Below are 23,312 nucleotides of genomic sequence, written 5' to 3' on the forward strand. Positions count from 1 at the left end.
GAGGGCAGTCAGTGACATCATGCCAGAGAGAGAGAGGCAGTCAGTGACATCATGTCGGAGAGAGAGGCAGTCAGTGACATCATGCAGGAGAGAGACTGCCTGTCTCTCTCTCATGACACTGACTGTCAGTGATATCATTCAGGAGAGAGAGGCAGTGACATCCTGCAGGAGAGAGAGGCAGTCAGTCAGTGACATGAGAGAGACATGGTCAGTGAAATCATGCAGGAGAGAGAGTGTGCGAAACTTAAGAGCTACGGTCAGTGACATCAAGCAGGAGAGACAGTGTCATGAGAGTGAGAGACAGTCAGTGACATCATGCAGAAGAGAGTGTGACATCATGCAGGAGAGAGACAGTGTAATGAGAGCGAGAGAGAGTCAGTCAGTGACATCATGTAGGAGAGCGAGTGACAGTGACAGGAGAGAGAATGTCATGAGAGCGAGAGAGACACAGTGTCGTATGAGAGAGAGAGTCAATAACATCATGCAGGAGAGAGTAATGAGTGAGAGGCAGTCAGTGACATGAGAGTGAGTCAGTGACTCTGACTGCCTCTCACTCTCATGACTCTCTCCTGCATGATGTTATTGACTCTCTCTCTCATAGGACACTGTATCTCTCTCGCTCTCATGACATTCTCTCTCATGTCACTGTCGCTCTCTCTTCTGCATGATGTCACTGACTGCCTCTCTCTCGCTCTCATTACACTGTCTCTCTCCTGCTTGATGTCACAGACCATAGCTCTTAAGTCTCTCACACTCTCTCTCCTGCATGATGCCTCTGATTACCTCTCTCTTTCTCTCGTGATACTGACTGTCTCTCTCATGACACTGACTCTCCTGCATGATTTCACTGACCATGTCTCTCATGTCACTGACTGACTGCCTCTCTCTCCTGCATGATGTCACTGCCTCTCTCTCCTGCATGATGTCACTGCCTCTCTCTCCTGAATGATGGCACTGACAGTCAGTGTCATGAGAGAGAGACAGGCAGTCTCTCTCCTGCATGACGTCACTGTCTGCCTCTCTCTCCGGCATGACGTCACTGACTGCCTCTCTCTCCGGCATGACGTCACTGTCTGCCTCTCTCTCCGGCATGACCTCACTGTCTGCCTCTCTCTCCGGCATGACCTCACTGACTGCCTCTCTCTCCGGCATGACGTCACTGACTGCCTCTCTCTCCGGCATGACGTCACTGACTGCCTCTCTCTCCGGCATGACGTCACTGACTGCGCCTCTCTCCGGCATGACGTCACTGTCTGCCTCTCTCTCCGGCATGACGTCACTGTCTGCCTCTCTCTCTGGCATGACGTCACTGTCTGCCTCTCTCTCCGGCATGACGTCACTGTCTGCCTCTCTCTCCGGCATGACGTCACTGTCTGCCTCTCTCTCCGGCATGACGTCACTGTCTGCCTCTCTCTCCGGCATGACGTCACTGTCTGCCTCTCTCTCCGGCATGACGTCACTGTCTGCCTCTCTCTCCGGCATGACGTCACTGTCTGCCTCTCTCTCCGGCATGACGTCACTGTCTGCCTCTCTCTCCGGCATGACGTCACTGTCTGCCTCTCTCTCTCCGGCATGACGTCACTGTCTGCCTCTCTCTCTCCGGCATGACGTCACTGTCTGCCTCTCTCTCTCCGGCATGATGTCACTGTCTGCCTCTCTCTCCGGCATGACGTCACTGTCTGCCTCTCTCTCTCCGGCATGACGTCACTGACTGCCTCTCTCTCCTGCATGATGTCACTGTCTGCCTCTCTCTCCGGCATGATGTCACTGTCTGCCTCTCTCTCCGGCATGACGTCACCGTCTGCCTCTCTCTCTCCGGCATGACGTCACCGTCTGCCTCTCTCTCTCCGGCATGACGTCACCGACTGTCTCTCTCTCTCCGGCATGACGTCACCGTCTGCCTCTCTCTCTCCGGCATGACGTCACCGTCTGCCTCTCTCTCTCCGGCATGACGTCACCGTCTGCCTCTCTCTCTCCGGCATGACGTCACCGTCTGCCTCTCTCTCTCTCCGGCATGACGTCACCGTCTGCCTCTCTCTCTCTCCGGCATGACGTCACCGTCTGCCTCTCTCTCTCTCCGGCATGACGTCACCGTCTGCCTCTCTCTCTCTCCGGCATGACGTCACCGTCTGCCTCTCTCTCTCTCCGGCATGACGTCACCGTCTGCCTCTCTCTCTCTCCGGCATGACGTCACCGTCTGCCTCTCTCTCTCTCCGGCATGACGTCACTGTCTGCCTCTCTCTCTCTCCGGCATGACGTCACTGTCTGCCTCTCTCTCTCCGGCATGACGTCACTGTCTGCCTCTCTCTCTCTCCGGCATGATGTCACTGTCTGCCTCTCTCTCTCTCCGGCATGACGTCACTGTCTGCCTCTCTCTCTCCGGCATGACGTCACTGTCTGCCTCTCTCTCTCTCCGGCATGACGTCACTGTCTGCCTCTCTCTCTCTCCGGCATGACGTCACTGTCTGCCTCTCTCTCTCTCCGGCATGACGTCACTGACTGTCTCTCTCTCTCATGTCACTTTCTCTCCTGCATGACGTCACTGACTGTGTCTCTCCCCCTAGTGATGCTGCTGGTGTGTGGAGCGCTGGTGAATGGTCCGTATTCCCTGATCACTACAGCAGTGTCTGCTGACCTGGTGAGTAATACACACTGCTTGCTGTTTGTGAGCTGTGGACCCAGGTGTATGGCTGGGGGCAGAGGTGGATCCAATGATAATTCCGCCCCTGTAATACACCCCCCCCCCCACTCCCCCCAGCGCAGGTACTATATCCCCAAGATCTGCAACAAGATGTGAGCACTACATGGTGGATGGTAACTCTGAGATCTTGGAAACATGAAATGCATCTTTATTTGCAGGGAACTCACAAGTCATTGAAAGGAGATGCGCACGCTCTGTCCACAGTTACTGCCATTATAGATGGCACCGGGTCCGTGGGTGAGTCCTTCATCCAATACATTCCCCTTGTCTTGTGCTGTCCTCATCCTCTCTCCGATCACTAAATTCTGCATGTTCTCCTCCTCTGCTACCTTTCTCTAGTCTCCTGTCCCTGCTCGTGCTCCCCCCTTAGTCTCCTGTCCCTGCACGCGCTCCCCCCCTTAGTCTCCTGTCCCTGCACGCGCTCCCTCCAGTCTCCTGTCCCTGCACGCGCTCCCTCCATTAGTCTCCTGTCCCTGCACGCGCTCCCTCCATTAGTCTCCTGTCCCTGCGCGCTCACCCCCTAGTCTCCTGTCCCTGCACGCTCACCCCTTAGTCTCCTGTCCCTGCACGCGCTCCCCCCTTAGTCTCCTGTCCCTGCACGCGCTCCCCCCTTAGTCTCCTGTCCCTGCACGCGCTCCCCCCTTAGTCTCCTGTCCCTGCACGCGCTCCCCCCTTAGTCTCCTGTCCCTGCACGCGCTCCCCCCTTAGTCTCCTGTCCCTGCGCGCTCCCCCCTTAGTCTCCTGTCCCTGCACGCGCTCCCTCCCTTAGTCTCCTGTCCCTGCGCGCTCACCCCCTAGTCTCCTGTCCCTGCACGCTCACCCCTTAGTCTCCTGTCCCTGCACGTGCTCCCCCCTTAGTCTCCTGTCCCTGCACACGCTCCCCCCTTAGTCTCCTGTCCCTGCACGCGCTCCCCCCTTAGTCTCCTGTCCCTGCACGCGCTCCCCCCTTAGTCTCCTGTCCCTGCACGTGCTCCCCCCTTAGTCTCCTGTCCCTGCACGTGCTCCCCCCTTAGTCTCCTGTCCCTGCACGTGCTCCCCCCTTAGTCTCCTGTCCCTGCACGTGCTCCCCCCTTAGTCTCCTGTTCCTGCACGTGCTCCCCCCTTAGTCTCCTGTCCCTGCGCGCTCCCCCCTTAGTCTCCTGTCCCTGCACGCGCTCCCTCCCTTAGTCTCCTGTCCCTGCGCACTCCCCCCTTAGTCTCCTGTCCCTGCACGCGCTCCCTCCCTTAGTCTCCTGTCCCTGCGCACTCACCCCCCATATCTTCTGTCCCTGCACGTGCTCCCCCCTTAGTCTCCTGTCCCTGCACGTGCTCCCCCTTAGTCTCCTGTCCCTGCACGCGCTCCCCCCTTAGTCTCCTGTCCCTGCACGCGCTCCCCCCTTAGTCTCCTGTCCCTGCACGCGCTCCCTCCCTTAGTCTCCTGTCCCTGCGCACTCACCCCCCATATCTCCTGTCCCTACGCGCGCTCCCCCTAGTCTCCTGTCCCTGCGCACTCACCCCCCCATGTCTCCTGTCCCTGCGCGCGCTTCCCCTAGTCTCCTGTCCCTGCGCACTCACCCCCCATATCTCCTGTCCCTGTGCGCTCACCCCCTTAGTCTCCTGTCCCTGCACGCGCTCCCCCCTTAGTCTCCTGTCCCTGCACGCGCTCCCCCCCTTAGTCTCCTGTCCCTGCACACGCTCCCTCCCTTAGTCTCCTGTCCCTGCGCACTCACTCCTGTCCCTGCGCACTCACCCCCCATATCTCCTGTCCCTACGCGCGCTCCCCCTAGTCTCCTGTCCCTGCGCACTCACCCCCCCATGTCTCCTGTCCTTACGCGCGCTTCCCCTAGTCTCCTGTCCCTGCGCACTCACCCCCCATATCTCCTGTCCCTGTGCGCTCACCCCCTAGTCTCCTGTCCCTGCACGCGCTCCCCCCCTTAGTCTCCTGTCCCTGCACGCGCTCCCCCCCTTAGTCTCCTGTCCCTGCACGCGCTCCCTCCCTTAGTCTCCTGTCCCTGCGCACTCACCCCCCATGTCTCCTGTCCCTGCGCGCTCACCCCCTAGTCTCCTGTCCCTGCGCGCACTCCCCCTAGTCTCCTGTCCCTGCGCGCTCTCCCCCTTAGTCTCCTGTCCCTGCGCGCGCTCCCCCCCTTAGTCTCCTGTCCCTGCACGCGCTCCCCCCTTAGTCTCCTGTCCCTGCACGCGCTCCCCCCTTAGTCTCCTGTCCCTGTGCTAGCTCCCCCCTAGTCTCCTGTCCCTGTGCGCTCCCCCTAGTCTCCTGTCCCTGCGCGCGCTCCCCCTTAGTCTCCTGTCCCTGCGCACTCCCCCCTAGTCTCCTGTCCCTGCGCACTCACCCCCCATATCTCCTGTCCCTGCGCGTGCTCCCCCCTAGTCTCCTGTACCTGCGCGTGCTCCCCCCTAGTCTCCTGTCCCTGCACACTCACCCCCCCCCCATGTCTCCTGTCCCTGCCTGCACTCCCTGCTGTCCTGTCCCATTGACAGGAGAGGGTCAGAGGTATGTAGGTGACGCTGTTTGATCTCCTCCTATGTCTTCAGGTGCCGCTCTGGGTCCTCTGCTCGCTGGGCTGCTGTCTCCATATGGCTGGCACAATGTCTTCTTCATGCTCATGTTAAGTGATGCATGCGCCTTGTTGGTGAGTATGGTTGATCCTGCCATCGCCCCCCACTCCTGCCGCCACCTACACGGCTGTGCCGCCACCCCCCTGACCCTGTCCACCCGAATAGTCTAGCAATCTGCCTTACCTACATTATGTAACTGTTATAAGTTGGGGATCACCAACGCCATTTACCTGACACTGGGTGGATGAACCAAAACTATAATAAGGTAACTGCAGCGGGTTCAGAGGATTGTCAGTTCTCTTCGTACTGGCAAAGCTGAATAATAGAACGTACCAGCCCTGGCTGTTCTCAAATGATTTGAAAATAAAATGTATATGACTGATATGTCCTGATTGTCACGGACCCACCGGTCGCCTGCTCAGATACGTCAATCTGAGCAGCTCCGGCCTTGACTGGGGTTCACTTTGGACACACGAGTCCCCTCTATGAGGTATGCCGCCACCAGCAGGCTTGATTTAGCGCTGTCAAATTGCGTAAAGGGCGCCTTGCTGCCCCTGACCATACAATACAGTATAGAACAAAGGTAACATTGTGACCACTCTTCTTCCTAAGATTTACAAAATCAGAACTGGGAATATGTATTATTTATTGCTAGAAATACTACAGAGATTTAAGTGATAAAAATGGTTACAAAATATTACAATGATTTTAAAAGCACACACAAGATACAACTCAAAATAAAAGGGAAAAATGACAGGACGGTATCTTACACCCAAGTACGGGGGGGGGGGGGGGGGGGGGGAGGGGGATGGGGGGGGGCTGGGAGGGGATGGGAGGGGGTTTACTTCCCCCAAGAAGTAAAAACCGGTATAGGGAGACGTGTTTAGTTATACTTGCAGGCTCCCTCGTCCCTCCCACCCTTGGGATTTTGACCCTTTCCATGCTGATCATTAGGGAATGTACCTTCTACAGTACATGCAGAATTCCTCTGCTGTTTCCACAGTGATTGATACTCAGTCCTTACCTAGTGAGATGCATAGTAGACAGGCTTCACTGATGAGAGCTCTGCACTGGAGGAGGGGGGCAATCTCTGACCTCTCTTCTGGACCATGGTTTATGAGGGGTCTCAGATCTTACCTGATTCTACAGATGGTCACTCTGAGGGAATACAGACCCCCAACCTCCCACATAATACAAGACATGCCCTGATCTCCCACATCATCATAACAGGAGGCATGTTTTTACAAACAATACCAGAAATACATTGATCTCACATATAATAATAACAGGGGGCATGCTTAATTCGGCCTACCACCTGATCTGATCGTTACACTGATAAAGCTGGGAGACACATCCCAGAGAAACGCGTTGAGCTGTTTTTTCCGTCATCTGCTGAGAATTGCTTTGCACTATTATTCCCACTGAATAAAGGACACACCATCCAGAGGCGTAGCTACGGTGGAGCCGGCGGAGCACTTGCTCCGGTGCGCGGTGATGTCACCTGGAGCGGGGGGAACCGTGACGGACCTCGAGGGTAAGGGGCCCTGGGATAAGACAGATTTAGAGTGGGCAAAATATAGTCCCCCAATGTCTGCTCCCATAACACCTACTTGTTGCGCTGGCCTGGGATTATCGGCCTCGGAGGTTGCGGCCAGGAGGAGGGGAGGTCCGCGGCAGGAGCTGGGTGCTCTCTGGGACCGGGTACAGTCACAGTGTGGCTGGGAGGAGGGGAGGTCTACGGCAGCCACGGGAGCTGGGTGCTCTCTTGGTACTGTGGCCAGGAGGAGGCGAGGTCTGCAGCTGGAGCTGGGAGGGAGGTCCGCGGCGGCCGTGGGAGCTGGATGCTCTCTGGTACAGTGGCCGGGAGGAGGGGAGGTCCGCTGCGGGAGCCGAGTGTTGTTGTCTTGGTTCGCAGCGGCTGGGGAAAGTCTCCTCCCAGCCACCGGGCAGCAGTTCCCAGCTGCCGCTTACATAGAGCCAGCGCTGTAACAACTATGTGGCTGGCGGAGGCAGGGGGAGCTGCGGCACTGGTGGAAGCAGCAGGTCCTGGAGGATGCTCTGTATACTGCCCCCTGAGACCCGAGCTTCCCCTGGAGTCTTCTGAGCACTGCAGTGTATAGCAGAGTCAGAACTGTGAGTCTCCTCTGGAATCTGTGAAATATGTGGAAGGGGTTTTAACTGCCTACTATGGAGAGGGGGGCAATTGCGTCTCAGGGGAGGGTGGGTAAGTGTATACAATTGGGAGGTGGTTAACTATTGTGGTGAGAGTCATTGTGGGTAAGGGGCATTACTGTGGGCTGTAGGATGAGGGAAAACATTAGTGTGATAGAGCACAGGCTACAGGATGAAGGAGTCAGTGTGATAGAGCCTAGGCCACAGGATTAGGGAGCCTGTCATGGTACTGTAGCGCAAGCCGTGGGGTATGGAAGGGTGTGATCAGTGTTATAGACTGCAGGGTGAGGGTGATAGAGCCTAGGCCACAGGGTAAAGGAGAGTGTCAGTGTAATAGAGTGCAGGCCACGGGGTGAGAGAGTGCGTCAGACTGATGGAACGCAGGGTGAGGGGTGCATCAGGGCACAGGTAGCAGGGTGAGGGAGCACATCAGTGGGATGGATCGTAGACTGCAGGGCATCCAGTTTGTTTCAGCATAGAGGGGGTGGGGGCCCCTAGAGATATCAGTGTATGGGGCACCAAGAGTTCTGTTGCCGTCCCTGCACAGCAGTGTCTGCTGACTGTGGAGTAGACCCGCGCTCGGCTCCCTCTCCTGAGTCCTGGACCCAACCCCCCGCCTGCCTGCACTGTGTATGTCCATGGCTGGGCTGGCGCCAGGTATTTTCAAATGCAGTGCTGGCTGGCTGCAAGCTAGCCGGAGCCCACAGGTCCTCTCCCCTCCCAGTAAGTAACCAGGCTTGGGGTACTTCAAGACGGAGCAGGTGCCGTCAGAACACACCGCAAGACGATGCAGCTCCGCAGGAAGTGGCAGCTAGAGGGGGTAATTTTACAATGTCGGGCGTGCACTGGGGGTGTTTAACAGTGCCGGCAGTGTGAACCTGCGCATTGTCCGGTCACTGACTGGTCGGCCCAGCGACAGGGGGGTCTACAGTTTTATCACTCCCCCCCCCCCCCCCTCTCTCTCATGCCTCACTCCCTTCATGTTTCTCCAGCCTTATTGCTGCCTGTGACTCTCACCTCAGCCTCATCCCTGCTGCCTCTCACCATCTCTCCCTCCAAATACAACAGCTGGGCTACCTTTAACCCCTGGTCAACAGACCTGGTTTATAGTTTCATTGATGAATGTATTTACTATTGATTTTGCAGAATATAAAATCTTTTATGTTTTATTACCTGCCATGTCTTCCTCCCTGCTCTGTGCTGGCCTACCCCCTTTTAAGTTTTATGCTATGTCCTGCTCCAACATCAGTCCCATTCTGCCCCCCACTCTGTACCACCCCCCTCCCTACTGCAAATATACTTACCCTTCCTCTCTGGCCAGGGTCTGTCTGGTCCTGTAGCAGTGAAAGCAAGTGGAGAGGCAGAGCATTGAGGACCCATTTTATATACCCCCAATGCTCGCCCAGGATCGCATTGTAATATGCAATCCTATCTCGGGGGATGTATCTTCCTGCACATGCAGGGACAGGCACTGAAAGGAAGCCATCCCTGCGATGTGCTCAGCCATATGCTGGGTGTGCGTGTGCGCATCTATGGTCAGTGCTGATCCCCCCCGGGGGGGGGGGGGGGGGGCGGGAAACATGCCCTTGCTCCGGGCACCATTGCACCTAGCTACACCGCTGACACCATCTCTCTTATGGTCAACTTCCTTCTTCAGCATTTAGAGAGGACCTTTCCATCACCCAAGTTTACCGGACAACCCCTGAGCTCTCCACACGGCCACCTGGTAGAACAATTCCTGCTGCATATCATTAGAGCTGTCCACTCCAGCATTCCCTTGATCTAGTACCATTTTATTGTGTCATAGGCAAACATTGTTTTTCTTGTTATTTACACTTCATTGATTGTATTATATGTCCTATTAAGTAACTATACTTTTTATTTAAAAGACACCGTCATACACATTTTATTTTGAAATAATTTGAGAAACAGCCAGCGCTGGTTCATTCTTCTTCTTTTTTTTTTTTTTTTTTTTAAGATTACATTTTTATTGAGTTTTTAACAGTGTGTCAAGAAGACACCAAGGAAAGGGGTACAGAATGAAGAAGAGGGGGGGGGGGGATACAACACATTACCATGAACAATACAATGCATCTTGTACAATGAGAAAGCCGAGAGAGAGAGGTAGAAATCTATAGTTATCGTCAGTATCTTCCGGCTTTAAAGCCAGAATCTCATATGGGTAGGTAAGTGTTCACATTGAGAGGGGTTTGTGGCTAATCCATTTTCAGGGGGTAGTTAGTCTATAGGCCAGGCCAACCTGTGGCTCTCCAGATGTTGTCAAACTAAAAATCCCATCATGCCTTGCCACAGTTTTGCTATAAGGGAGTGTTTAAACTGTGGCAAGGCATGCTGGGATTTGTAGTTGCACAACATCTGGAGAGCCACAGGTTGGCCTGTCCTGCTATAGGCTATCCATGGGGACCATTTTGCTATCTGGGATAGATGAGATCCCGTCCTCTGTTTCACACCGATAGTGGTCGTGGACCATTTCTTCTATAGGTAAAATCGTAGGGACCAAGGTAGTCTGCCAGTGGCTAGCTAGGAATAATTTAGGATGTGGCCTAAGACATAATGGGTATCTTTGGGGGTATGGACCGGGAACAAATGAAATAGGGCCACCCTCGGTTGAGGAGTCAAGTTAAAACCTGAGATTTCTGAGAGTAGTCTAAATACCCTGTACCACATACCCGTTAGTTTAGGGCATGACCAAAATATATGAAAGAGCGTTCCTGCTCCTCCGCATTGTCGCCAACATGAGTTGGGGGTGGATGGCCATATAGAGTGGAGAAGGGCAGGCGTTGGGTATTGTCTGTGGATCAATTTGGAAAATTGTTGAGTGTGAGAATATTGAAGAGTGGAAGCAGCTATGAACAATGGCCTTCCAATCCTCATCGGACAAAGGGATTGCCAGATCACGCTCCCACTTGGTCTGAAAGTTTAGTTTCACAGACCGCTGTGGATCTGTAAGTAGACTGTACCACCCTGGTTCATTCTATTATTCATCTGGGGTAAATGTACTAAGCCTGGAGAAGTGATAATACAGCAACCAATCTGCTCCTAACTGTCATCTCAAACGCAGGCTATAACTTGGCAGTTAGGAGCAGACTGTCTGCTGTGTTATGGCTTAGTACGTCTGCCCCAGTGATCCCTTTTGGCTTCAGGCTCTTTCTAGACTAGGATGCTATAGGGTGCGTACCACTTGGGATTTCTGGTAACGGGAGTGTGTGTTTTGTGGTAAACTTTTAAACATTCCTTGGGTCCCTCCTTCCCATGCATTAACCCTTCCAGGATTGAAGCCCGTTGCAGTCCCCGGTACCCCTGGAAGATGTGCACCGGCTAAAAATGTTGTTGTAAAAAATAGATAGAACATTTAACCTTGGATTGTGTTGTCCAACAACAAGTCCCAGCATGTGGGGCATTAAAGGGCCTGCTGGGAGTCTAGGGGGTTATAAGAAAAGACAAAAACCAGAACCCCGAACTGGAGAAGCGGCTCCCCCTCCCCCCACTGCTCATGGAATACTGGTGCCGTCCGTCATTGGGACTTCGTTCACCAATCAGGGCTGACCTTCAGGGGAATTCCCCACCTGAATGGATGTAGCCAGGGAGAACACACTATTACATTTGTATTGGGCTGGACTGGGGCAGAGCCTAGGGGGAGGCCCACTTGACAGGGGTTGGAAGGAGCATAGTGGGTTCAAGGATAAGGGGGTTTGTAAGGGGGGTGACTGAGTAGTGACATAGGGGAGGGGCCTAACAGGGCGGCAGGATAGTATATATTGAGGGGTTCACGTAGCCCCAGGTCAGACATTTTGTCAAGGATCAAGAAGCTGGCTTGCTGACTGATCTTGTGTCACCCAAGCATGACAGATATCGAAACTGCGCTGGCCTCCTTGAGGAAGGCGGCCGGTACGCAGGGAGCAGCCTGGCTACAGGAGCAAGTAGCGGGCCTCATGCGGGGGTTGGGGACGGACGCTGACCCCTCTGGCGCACGGCCTCGGAGGTCCAGGCCTCCGGAGCGCCTTAGCCCTTCTTTCACCCCCAGAACCCGGCGCCGATCCAGGAGCCCCATCCGGGACCCTCCAGGCAGTTCCGCGGGACGGACACCTTCCTCCCGGCAGGTGCGGTCTGGGAGGAATCCTACAGGGCGGCGGGGTTCACAGCGCGGGAAGGGTTGCCTTCCCGTGCGAGAAGAGGCAGCGGAGATGACGGCGGGCACGAGCGCGGCCGAAGAGGAGGCCCAGACGGAGGGTCGGGGAGAAGGCGTCATCACAAGCGGGGAGAGAGCTCCAGGGAACGAGCGGCAGCCGGCTGGCTTCGCCGGCGATGAAGAGCCTGCACGCAGTGCGGCACCCGCAGGATCCGAGAGGGGTGCGCGCCCGGCCACCAGACCAAGTAGACCAGAGGAGGTGCCTGGAACATCTGGAGTGGGAAGTGCGCGTCAGGACACAGGAGCTGCGGCTGCTGGGTTCACAGCCCCCAGGCAGCCTGGTGAGTCATCAGCTTTGTCTTCTGGGCCCCTGGCAGGGAGTCAGGGGGTGGCGGGTGTAGGTCAGCAAAGTGAGGCTACTAAGGGTATGTTAGAGTTGGTGACGGGGTTTGCAGAATGGTTTACAAAGGTGAGGCAGGGGACAAGTCAGTCGCCAGCAAGCGCGTGGGTTACGCCAGGCAGTGCAGGGGGCGTTGGCAGTGTGGGGGCTACGCAGAATAGTGGGGAAAGTGTGGTGGAAACGGTGCAAGTCAGTGATTCTGCTAAGGGTGAGGTTTATGTCTGTTTTGAGGGACCGCTGGGGGCTCACTTGAAACAGGAGTTAAGGGATAAGGTGTGGAAAGGGGAGTATGTAGACATATTCTCGCTGCTCCCATTGGAGCGTTTTAATTTGGACAGGCCACGTAAGGAAGAAAAGAAGGAGGAGGAGGAACGTCGGAGGTATAGGCTGATACCGAGGACATTTTCTAATTGGCTTCAGGCTTTTGCGATTTTAGCTAGTGTGATAGGGGAAAAAGCGCCTGAGAACTGTTCGGCTTTGTTTTGTTATCTGGATGCAATCGCAGAAGCAGAAAGGGTGTACGGGGGTCAGGCGTGGCTGAGATATGATGAACAGTTTAGGCAGCGTAAGGCGGTGCGGCCGAATATTAGGTGGGATCATAAAGATATTGGGCTTTGGTTGAAGGTGACGGCACCAAATAGGTTAGGTCAGCCCTTTCGAGGGGACAGGGGGGGCCCAAGAGAAGGGGTCTCCAATACGGCCTTGCAGAAGGGCCTATGCTTTGCATTTAATGAGGGAGCATGTCGTTTTGGAGCAAAGTGCAAGTTTAAACACGAGTGCTCCTCATGCGGAGGTACCCATGGAGCAAACAAGTGTTTCAGGGGAAAACCGAGGGAGGCTACCTCTAAAGGGGGAGACTCCAATACGATTGGGAAGGATGCTGGGTTATCTGCATAGATACCCAAACAGGCAAGCGGCGGTGTTGTTAGAAGAGGGGTTCAGGGATGGTTTTAGAATTCCTTCAGAGGTTGCGGGGATGGGGGTTTTTAAGGGTAACTTGAAATCAGCAAGGGAGCACCCAGAGATAGTGGGGGAAAAATTAAAAAAGGAGGTGCAGCTGGGAAGAATGTCCGGTCCTTTTGCATCTCCGCCTATGGCGGATTTGATAGTGTCACCATTGGGGGTGGTGCCCAAAAAAGAGCCGAATAAATTTCGCCTCATCCATCATCTTTCGTTCCCTAAGGGGGCGTCAGTGAATGATGGTATTGATCCGGAGATCTGTTCTGTAGTTTACACGTCATTTGATGAGGCTGTTCAATGGGTGAAGAGTTTTGGGAAGGGTGCCCTGTTGGCAAAGACAGACATAGAGGCTGCCTTTCGATTGTTGCCTGTTCACCCAGCAAGCGTTAGGTTGTTAGGGTGTTTTTGGGAGGGAGGGTACTTTGTGGATCGTTGTCTTCCAATGGGGTGCTCCCTGTCATGTGCCTATTTTGAGGCCTTCAGCTCATTTCTAGAATGGGTATTTAGGGACGTGTCAGGGTGCGGGTCAATTATCCATTATTTGGATGATTTTTTGTGCATTGGCCCAGGGGACGGCAAGGTATGTGAACTATTGCTGTGCACTGTGGAACGAGTGGCAGCAGATTTCGGGGTGCCATTGGCCCCTGAAAAAACTGAGGGGCCAGAGATTAGTTTTTTGGGGATTACCATTGACACAGTGCAGATGGAGTGTCGATTACCCACAGACAAGCTAGCGTCGCTTAAAGCAGAAGTGGGGAGGGCAGCGAGAATGAAGAAAATCAAGTTGAGGGAGCTGCAGTCGTTGTTGGGAAAATTAAATTTTGCATGTCGCATTATTCCAATGGGCAGGATTTTTAGCAGACGCCTGGCAGGGGCGACGGCTGGAGTTACGTCCCCTCATCATTTTATTAGGTTAGGGAGGGAGTTGCGTGATGATTTGAAAGTGTGGACGGAATTTTTGGAGTCGTTCAATGGCAGAGCGATGTGGATGTCAGACACGGTGGTTGCATTTGATATGGACCTGTTTACCGACGCTGCCGGGAGTGTAGGTTACGGGGCCTATTGCCAGGGTCATTGGAGTGTAGGAAAATGGCCGGAGGCATGGATTACTCGGGGTTGGGTTCGGAATCTAGCGTTGTTGGAACTCTTCCCCATACTGGTTGCAGTGGTGATTTGGGGGTCTTTATTCAGGGACAAGAAAGTCTGCTTTCATTGTGATAACATGAGTGTAGTGGAGGCAGTCAATCGCTTGTCGGCTTCATCGCCCCCAGTGGTTAAGGTTTTACAACGATTGGTGCTAGAGTGCTTAGCCTTGAATGCTTGGGTGGTGGCTAGGCATGTTCCGGGAGTGGCTAATGGTATAGCGGACTCCTTGTCTCGTTGGCAGTGGGACCGTTTCAGGGAGCTGGCACCGGGAGCGGATCAGGACGGGGTCGATTGCCCGAGGCACCTTTGGGAGCTGCTGGAAGAATAGCGGAGCAGCTCATCAAGGATTCACTCGCACCTGGCACGTGGTCTGCTTATTGCCAGGAGTGGCAGCAATGGAATGAGTGGTGCAAATCAGTGGGATTGCCGGAGGGAGAGGACGAGATCAGGGTGTTGTTGTACATAGGCCATTGTAAGGAGATGGGGTGGTCGACGGCAAAGATAGGCAGGTGCATGGCAGCCTTGGCATTTGGTTTTAAGGCTAGCGCGAGGCCGGACGCCACCAAGGGTTTTTTGATAGCACGGGCACTTAAGGGTTGGAGGAGGGGGCAGGCGGTGCAGGATAAGAGAAGGCCGGTTTCTTTTAAGCTATTGCAGGATTTGGGCAGACAGCTGGGGTCAGTTTGTAGTTCTGTTTACGAGACCAACCTGTTTAGATTGGCATTTTCACTGGCGTTTTTTGGAGCACTTAGGTTGGGGGAATTGGTCAGCCCAAGCGTGAGGACACCCGGGGGCCTCAGGGACGAGGAGGTTTCGTTGTTTTCGGACAGGGTGGAATTTCTCATTAGACGGTCGAAAACTGACCAATTGGGCAGGGGTAAGCGGGTGGTGTTGTTTGAGGTACAGGGTTCGTTGATGTGCCCGGTAGAATGCTTCAGAGTGTTCAAGGGCTGTAGGTTTGCAGAGGGGCAATTGAGTGATCCATTGTTGTTACATGCTGACGGGTCATTTCTCTCCCGTTTTCAATTTATTGGGGTTTTCAGGAAGGGGCTGCGGTTGTTAGGCCTTAGGGAGCAGGAATATGCAGGGCACTCGTTCAGGATAGGAGCAGCTACGGAGGCAGCCCGCTTAGGTCTTGGGGAAGATTTAATCAAGAAGATTGGAAGATGGGATTCGGCGCGATTCAAATCCTATGTGAGGGTAGGAATGCTATAAGATGCAGGGAGCGGCTCATTGGAAGTTGTTTTGTTTATTTTTCTTTAGGTTTAGGGCAACCTGCATGTCTCATATGGATCATGGGACACTCTTACGTCTTTTGGGGCGCCGTTCGGGCCGGGATGAGAACAAACGGAAGACGATTGGGGTTGAATGGCCGTGAATTCGAGGTCCGCTGGCTGGGAAAGCGCGGCATGGTGTGGAGTGGCGTACTACCAGAGTTCCATCGTTTCGTGAGGCTGGACAGGCCCCCCGAGATCTTGGTGCTACATGTGGGTGGTAATGATTTGGGGGTTAGGCCGTTCCGGGAGCTAATTAGAGATATAAAGTTTGATTTGTTGCGCCTGTGGGCGTTATTTCCTAAAGTCATTACAGTATGGTCCGAGATAGTGCCCAGAAAAGTGTGGAGGGAGGCGCGTTCAGTGGAGAGGATCAACAAGGCTAGGATCAAGGTCAACAGGGCCATTAGTAAATTTGTGGCCATGAATGGGGGAGTGATGGTGCGCCACCTTGAGCTGGAATCTGGGTTGGGCGCATTCTGGAGGGAGGACGGGGTCCACTTGAACGCAGTGGGTATGGATATGTGGGCTTTGGCTATACAGGACGGGGTAGAGGTGGCTGTGGCTTTGTGGCGGATACGCAGGGGGTAAAGGGGTTAACCCCATGCGTTGTGGCGGAGGGGATCCTCGAGGTTGGTGATCATGGAGGCTTGGTTTTTGTGGAGGGGAGGGCCCCATGGCGGGGGCTGGACTCCTCAGGGTGAGGCTATGTGGGTACATTGTCAAGGAGCACGGGGTCTATGCAGATCGGTGCCCTCGAGCCTGCTCAACGGCTGGGGGTAAAAAGGGTCAGGGAGGTGCTCGGAGATGTATGCCAGATTGTTAGGGGTTTTGGGCCTCGAGGATCACCTTTGCGGGTTATGTGGGGATCATGAATAACTGTTTTGGTTTTATATATGTTGTTAATGTTTTAATAAAACTGGCTGCTGTGGCCAATTTAATCCAATATGAAGGTGTGGACTATTATTGTGGGAAAGGGGGCTGGTATATAAGGGTCACAGCGAGTTGACAAATACCCTGTCATGTATTGGGCTGGACTGGGGCAGAGCCTAGGGGGAGGCCCACTTGACAGGGGTTGGAAGGAGCATAGTGGGTTCAAGGATAAGGGGGTTTGTAAGGGGGGTGACTGAGTAGTGACATAGGGGAGGGGGAGGGGCCTAACAGGGCGGCAGGATAGTATATATTGAGGGGTTCACGTAGCCCCAGGTCAGACATTTTGTCAAGGATCAAGAAGCTCCCACCCACCCTCCCTATAGTTAAGGTTAGTGGGAATGATTGTATTAGTTTAGGGTAGGTTTATTATTTGTCACGGTGGCTAGGGCGGAGGGGATCCTCGAGGTTGGTGATCATGGAGGCTTGGTTTTTGTGGAGGGGAGGGCCCCATGGCGGGGGCTGGACTCCTCAGGGTGAGGCTATGTGGGTACATTGTCAAGGAGCACGGGGTCTATGCAGATCGGTGCCCTCGAGCCTGCTCAACGGCTGGGGGTAAAAAGGGTCAGGGAGGTGCTCGGAGATGTATGCCAGATTGTTAGGGGTTTTGGGCCTCGAGGATCACCTTTGCGGGTTATGTGGGGATCATGAATAACTGTTTTGGTTTTATATATGTTGTTAATGTTTTAATAAAACTGGCTGCTGTGGCCAATTTAATCCAATATGAAGGTGTGGACTATTATTGTGGGAAAGGGGGCTGGTATATAAGGGTCACAGCGAGTTGACAAATACCCTGTCATGAGATTTTGAGGTTATCTATGAGAAAACATCTGGATGACACTTTGAATGTGCAATTTACCATTTTTGGCACGGTCACCTGTGTGGGACGTCCCCTGTCTGGCTGTGAGGTCACCTGTGTGGGATGTCACTTGTCTGTGTGGTCACCTGTGTGTGGGATGTCACTTGTCTGTGTGGTCACCTGTGTGTGTGTGTTTGTGTGTGATGTCACTTGTCTGTGTGGTCGTCTGTGTGTGTGATGTCACTTGTCTGTGTGGTCACCTGTGTGTGTGTGATGTCACTTGTCTGTGTGGTCACCTCTGTGTGAGTGATGTCACTTGTCTGTGTGGTCACCTGTGTGTGTATGATGTCACTTGTCTGTGTGGTCACCTGTGTGTGTGTGTCTGTGTGTGATGTCATTTGTCTGTGTGGTCACGTGTGTGTGTGTGTGTGATGTCACTTGTCTGTGTGGTCACCTGTGTGTGTGTGATGTCACTTGTCTGTGTGGTCACCTGTGTGTGTATGATGTCACTTGTCTGTGTGGTCACCTGTGTGTGTGTGTGTGTGTGTGTGATGTCACTTGTCTGTGTGTGATGTCATTTGTCTGTGTGGTCACGTGTGTCTGTGTGTGTGTGTGTGATGTCACTTGTCTGTGTGGTCACCTGTGTGTGTGTGTGTGTGTATGATGTTACCTGTGGGTTTCACTTAGTCTCTTTGTTTCCTCAGTGTCTGCTACGTCTCATTAAGAAGGAAATAAAGTGCGTCCGACAAGCTGAAGTTGAACAGACTGAGTACGTTCATATACATGTCCTATATACTGTATGTTTGTAATATGTCATTAGCATATTCCTCGGCTGTGCTGCCTTGGCAATACTGTCTCCTGGGCCATTGTGCCGCTCTCTTACCTGTAAATGATTAGCAGTCCTTACTGGGGTTCTTGTGTGTTACAGGTGGAAAGAACACTAAGGAGAGCATCAGACTCCTGCCAGGACTCCCCTGTACTCTGGACACGGAGTACAAGTTACTGGATAATGTGTGCACAACCACACATCTGATGATGATGAATCCAGCAATGACCACCTAATTGTTTCCCTGCTATTGTCACATCACCTGTCAGGACACATTGTACAGGAATAGGGGAATATCAGAACCTGCAGCGGGGGAAGAGATTTCTCTACACATAGCAGACTTCCTGGCCATAGTCCCAGTATGAGACACTAAAGTCTACACTTGTTTGCTCCATGGGGCAGCAGGGAACAAATAGTGACTGAGCTTCTATATTATTGTAAATTCACTGTGAACTTTTACATGTGTGTAATCATCAACACGCATTTTGTCCAGTTACTGCCGTTACATACAGGGCTGCCATCCGGAATTGTGGGGCCCGAAACTGACCAAATAAACAGCTATCCTGCAAAGCTTCTGCCACAATGCCCCACCCCTGCGCATCCTGGCTCCACCCCTGCGTAACCTGCAGGAACAATTCACGAAAGTTGATGCACAGAGAAGCCCTCTGATAATGTTTTTGGCACACAGCCTGGTGAAACTGTCCAGATATGGGTGGTAGGAGCCAGGGGTTGGCCCCACTCCCTGTCCAGGTGTGGGGCTCCAGTCCCCACAGCACCCCTCCCAATTACCGCGGCCCGCAGTGTCTCATGGGGAGGGGGGGGGGGCAGGTGGAAGTCCCTCCTGTCAGTTGCTGGCCAGCACTAAATAGACGCTGTGCGCATGCCAGAGGGGCTGGGGGAATGGTAAAGCCGCATACCTTCTACAAGTGCCGGGCAGGGAGCCGCCGTGATGCTTAGGCTGAGATGGGGTCAGTGTTAGGGTTTTCAGAGCCCCCTACAAATACATACTGCAAATTTGTTCTTTACCTGCCATACTTTATAAAGGGACAATGGTCTCATAATAGTACCCTAATTCAAATGATGCTACACAGCAAAATCATATTGAGCACATGTAGTGTCCCTGAGTCTTATTACACCACATAGTAATCACATTATGAGACACAGCAGTGTCCCTTATTCAAGTTATGCTACACAGTAGTACTCGTTATACACGTATGTCACTTGTGTTCACTTCAGTGTCAGTGACGGCATGATATCACATACTGTATGCCCAGCCGTGACAGAGGAAGCCGCAGAGACATTACTATGCAGGACTGTGTTGGAGGGGGAACATACCATTAGAGGTAGTGGAACGCAGTTCCCCCCAATTTAACCCTGTATTTACACACTAGTAAACACGTTTGAAGCAAATGCTTTGAAAGCTAATCTGCGACTTTGTGATTGCCTCTGTGTTTGTGCATGTGTCGGAGAGAAAGAGATGACCCAGATATGTAAATTACAGGCAGCTAATATGTATATATTGTATGTAGATGTATATATAAAATACTAGTTTGTGAGTGATATATATATACTGTATATATATATATTTGTGTATGATGTATTCAGGCTATTTCTGAAAATGTATTTAAATCTTTCTTTCCATTCTGCTGTGGGCGGGGCTTTGCCACTTCTTGAACTAAATACAGACAGTGGCCTATGACAGAGTGGGTGTGGCTATAAGCCAAAAGGTTGAATAACTATTATTTATGTATTTTAATTATATTTTGTAGCATTTATTGTTAGCATCTCAGTTTTCTGTGTCCGAGTACAAGGTTGTATATGGAGCTGGGGACCGCGTGGGGCCATGAACCTGGGCGGTGCACTGTATGTGATCGAGCAGTTTTTGCTGAGTTGCCGGAGGTACATTGGGAATAACCACCAGTATGTTACCCGCCTGCGGTCTGTGTGCAGGTACATTGGGAATAACAACCAGCGTTAGTAGGTTACCCGCCTGCGGTCTGTGTGCAGGCACATTGGGAATAACCACCAGTATGTTACCCGCCTGCGGTCTGTGTGCAGGTACATTGGGAATAACAACCAGCGTTAGTAGGTTACCCGCCTGCGGTCTGTGTGCAGGTACATTGGGAATAACCACCAGTATGTTACCCGCCTGCGGTCTGTGTGCAGGTACATTGGGAATAACAACCAGCGTTAGTAGGTTACCCGCCCGCGGTCTGTGTGCAGGTACATTGGGAATAACCACCAGCGTTAGTATGTTACCCGCCTGCGGTCTGTGTGCAGGTACATTGGGAATAACCACCAGTATGTTACCCGCCTGCGGTCTGTGTGCAGGTACATTGGGAATAACAACCAGCGTTAGTAGGTTACCCGCCCGCGGTCTGTGTGCAGGTACATTGGGAATAACCACCAGCGTTAGTATGTTACTCGCCTGCGGTCTGTGTGCAGGTACATTGGGAATAACCACCAGCGTTAGTATGTTGCCCGCCTGCGGTCTGTGTGCAGGTACATTGGGAATAACAACCAGCGTTAGTATGTTACCCGCCTGCGGTCTGTGTGCAGGTACATTGGGAATAACCACCAGCGTTCGGGCGGAATTCTCTAATAACCCCCGCAGCACATCGCCGGCAGTGTTAATAATCGCATATGCAGTAACATATGCTATTAGTAACGCAAAAGCGATGGCCGGCGATGTGCTGCGGGTCCCCCCTCCCTCCCTGAACCCTTACCTGGCTGTGAGAGGGCTCCTTTTCCTCCTCCCTGCACATGGAAGCTGTGCAGGGAGGAGGAGGTCACTGGTCTGGGCAGCAGGGGGATGTACTAAAAGGAATGACAGTGGAATGACAGTGTTGTCTGCAGATAAGGAATGCCAATTGACTATAATGGGAGAAAATTACTTTTATATTAATATTTCTGAATTTATTGCACATATCAACTATATTTTTGGTATACTTCTTGCTAAGACCATTACATATATTTTACATGCAGAATGACATGGAATGACGGCTGCCTCCTATGGAATGACGGCCTTTTAATTCGCCATCCTGTAGCCAAAATAGTATTAAAGCAGCTCCATTATGCGATATTAAGACCCCGATGTTACGGTGATCCCCATAGCGCACGCGCTCATCCTTTTCCAAATATGCCTGCCTACACCCCTACTCTCGTAAACATGTAAAAAGGTTAGCTTGAAGAAGTTGATTGTGCGAAACACGTGTTCTAACCTGTATTTATAGAGCTAGACATAGGGCTGCATATGTATGGAGTAGGAAATATATCCTTGTTATACTGTTAAAATTTTGAAGCTTCTGCGCCTTGACCCCACCTTGCTGGTTAACATTTATGTGTATAAAAGAACAATCAAAAATTACACCAGTAGGTGTCAGTACTGGACTGCACATCACAGTCAGTAAATAAACAGTGGATGCTAAAAACGATACTAACAGCCTACCTGGCCTTGCAACATTGTATTGCTCATTCTCTATGAGCAAAAGAGCAACATTCTGTCAAAATTAATATACTGCAGTGCATACAATATAGGAATGTGTATTAACAATGCCTACAGTAAATTAAAACCTGTATTAAAATGCACCTAGTATAGAGTGTTTATAAGGGAGACAGTCTGCTATTACAGCAGTAGGTATCAGTACCGTATTACATCACGGCCAGAAAGTATCAGTGGATGCTATAACTATATAAGCAGTCCACTCAACTGCTGTCGTGCTATAATACCTTACATCTTACTGTCTAAACACAGCTCACACAATGTGGAAATATGGTAAACTAAACCAATAATAACCACAAAGACAGGCCAAGGTTTGAAATTGGGATAGAGGTCATCACCCGTCCCTAATAATTATACTATTTATGCATCCCACAGATTCTGAGTGACACCTGATAACAAGGGGCAATAGGGATCCAGCAGAGATATACACAGTATACAAATATATTGTGACACTCAAAAGCCAATAATAGGCAATATATAGGTCACACATTGGATATATCCAATACTGTGTATATTCAGGTGATATAAAGCCCCAGCTTACCACAGGCACCATACTTTGCAGCCCGGTCTACCTATATTTTAATAACCTATTGGGCACTTATTCCTCATCTTTTTTTTCACTATATGTGTATACATGTTGTACGTCAATTTTAACCTCTTGTATTTCGCCAACCATAGTGGGTGTATCCTGAATCCCAACAATATTAAAGATTAAAAGGATTCCCCACTTAAGATATAAAACTACATGAATAGTCCATCGAGACAATAAAATACCTCACATGAATATGGTGTGCATCCGCCACGACTACTTTTCTGTCTCTTCTTTACCGTAACTGTTACACTTAGTCGACAGGATAGCACCCCCCGCTAATAAAATATATATAGCGGTTAAATACCCTGATCAAATAGGGTACAATTTGTTTACTCCCTCTTTTGTGTGCAGATCTCTAACTCACCCTCCCTACAAATCTACATTACATATAGTACTGGTATACTGGAGTCTCCTTACTGGTCCCAATACAGACTCTCACCCCCTACACCCCATCAGATTACATTACATATAGTACTGGTATACAGGAGTCTCCTTACTGGTCCCCAATACAGACTCTTCCCCCTACACCCCATCAGATTACATTACATATAGTACTGGTATACAGAAGTCTCCTTACTGGTCCCAATACAGACTCTCACCCCTACACCCCATCAGATTACATTACATATAGTACTGGTATACAGGAGTCTCCTTACTGGTCCCAATACAGACTCTCACCCCTACACCCCATCAGATTACATTACATATAGTACTGGTATACAGGAGTCTCCTTACTGGTCCCCAATACAGACTCTCACCCCTACACCCCATCAGATTACATTACATATAGTACTGGTATACAGGAGTCTCCTTACTGGTCCCCAATACAGACTCACCCCCTACACCCCATCAGATTACATTACATATAGTACTGGTATACAGAAGTCTCCTTACTGGTCCCCAATACAGACTCTCACCCCTACACCCCATCAGATTACATTACATATAGTACTAGTATACAGAAGTCTCCTTACTGGTCCCCAATACAGACTCTCACCCCTACACCCCATCAGATTACATTACATATAGTACTGGTATACTGGAGTCTCCTTACTGGTCCCCGATACAGACTCTCACCCCCTACACCCCATCAGATTACATTACATATAGTTCTGGTATAGAGGAGTCTCCTTACTGGTCCCCAATACAGACTCACCCCCTACACCCCATCAGATTACATTACATATAGTACTGGTATACAGAAGTCTCCTTACTGGTCCCCAATACAGACTCTCACCCCTACACCCCATCAGATTACATTACATATAGTACTGGTATACAGGAGTCTCCTTACTGGTCCCCAA

The 23,312-nt window shown here is 51.8% G+C and overlaps 1 protein-coding gene across 4 annotated transcripts in view; it reads left to right on the plus strand.

Moving 5' to 3' along the window:
• Positions 1–22,200, plus strand: part of SLC37A1 (solute carrier family 37 member 1) — a 114,196-nt gene extending 91,996 nt beyond the window's left edge. For 2 of the 4 annotated variants that reach the window (XM_083171425.1, XM_083171426.1), the window contains exons 16-20: positions 2,565–2,638; positions 2,860–2,938; positions 5,234–5,331; positions 17,793–17,857; positions 18,017–22,200. In XM_083171425.1, coding sequence (XP_083027551.1) covers positions 2,565–2,638; positions 2,860–2,938; positions 5,234–5,331; positions 17,793–17,857; positions 18,017–18,032 — 332 coding nt within the window. In that variant the 3' untranslated portion in view covers positions 18,033–22,200. The remainder of the gene's footprint in view (positions 1–2,564; positions 2,639–2,859; positions 2,939–5,233; positions 5,332–17,792; positions 17,858–18,016) is intronic. The other 2 variants (XR_014470215.1, XR_014470214.1) reach the window with 2 other exon arrangements.
• Positions 22,201–23,312: the final 1,112 nt, after the last annotated feature.

This window comes from Crinia signifera, chromosome 2 (assembly GCF_055691185.1).
Source record: "Crinia signifera chromosome 2, ASM5569118v1, whole genome shotgun sequence".
Classification (NCBI taxonomy): Eukaryota; Metazoa; Chordata; class Amphibia; order Anura; family Myobatrachidae; genus Crinia; species Crinia signifera.